We start from the raw sequence: 1,220 nt of genomic DNA on the forward strand, positions 1-1,220 counted from the left end.
TCAATGTCCGCTAAATCCACACTTAAAACAAGGCGCACTTCCATCTACAACCTTTTTAGTGGCGGGATTCGTAGGGGTTTTATCGAACTTTGGATCACTACCACTATGGCCAGAAGTTCCTTCTCTATGCCAAACATGAGAATGACCATTTCTCCATCGACCTCGATTATGTCCCTTACGTCCTCTTCCATGAGAGGTGTTAGATCCACGTGGGTATGGATCATGGGGATGTGAATCCAAGTGTCGATCCCTCTTTCCTTTGGGGCCCTTCCCTTTATTGACCTTTCCATGGTTAGCTTCGGGAACTTTCTTTTTCCCGACAGCTCTGGTATTGTAGTTGACAAAAATCTCATTGTGCCTTTCGGCCACTTGCAGTAAGTTTATCAACCTACTGAATGTGGTGATTCTTTTGTTGTCAACCTACAAACGATACTGGTTCGCTAGTATCATGGACGAGGTAGGAAATGTCGATAGGGTTTTCTGAATCATTTCCTCATCAGTAAGTTTCTTTCCACAAAAGTCCATATGTGCCTGAATTTGCAACATGTCTTTTTGGAAATCATTCACTTTTACATAATCGAGAAAACGGATTTCGTTCCACAAGACGTTCAATTGTGGTATTAAGGAATCATGAATGTTCCCAAAACGGCTATCAAGAGCATCCCATAACTCTTTTGGTGTCTTCAAGTGATGATAACCCCAACGCTTTAGGAACATAAGAGCATTATCTTTGTCTTTCTCAGTTACTGGAGCAGCGTCGGCAGATGGATTGATAGTGGAGGTGAAGTCCTCTGCCACAAATGTGGTTTCGACATCAGCTACCCAATGGTGGTACTCAAGCCCTGCTGAGTCCAAAAGTTCGAATTCTGGTCGAATTGGGTCCATCTACATAGACGAAATAAAGGACATTAATATGGTGTTCAAATCCTTCTGAGTCCACGACAAATCCCGGTATTATTTTACTATAACCAAATTTCTTTATGGTTTTCTGGGTAATACAGATATGTCATATAGTCCAATCTCTGATCATAACCCAGTCCACAAAATTAATTAAACAAGCTTCTTTATGGTTTTAACAAGGGAACTTTGATTGCAGACCAAATTTCTTTATTGTTTAAAATTTGCAAACAATTTGGTAATAAGGTTGACAAAATAGTCAACTAAAAATAGGTCTGTTAAAAAAAAATAAACTACAGGTCCATTTATCATTTATATACGCA

The 1,220-nt window shown here is 39.6% G+C and overlaps 1 protein-coding gene across 1 annotated transcript; it reads right to left on the reverse strand.

Moving 5' to 3' along the window:
* On the reverse strand, positions 1–885 carry LOC113272091. The gene is made up of 2 exons (XM_026521997.1): positions 425–885; positions 1–325 (listed from the first exon to the last, which is right to left on the reverse strand). Exons 1-2 carry the CDS (start codon positions 883–885, stop codon positions 1–3), a joined length of 786 nt encoding a protein of 261 aa, XP_026377782.1.
* Positions 886–1,220: the final 335 nt, after the last annotated feature.

Source organism: Papaver somniferum, chromosome 4, assembly GCF_003573695.1.
Source record: "Papaver somniferum cultivar HN1 chromosome 4, ASM357369v1, whole genome shotgun sequence".
NCBI lineage: Eukaryota > Viridiplantae > Streptophyta > Magnoliopsida > Ranunculales > Papaveraceae > Papaver > Papaver somniferum.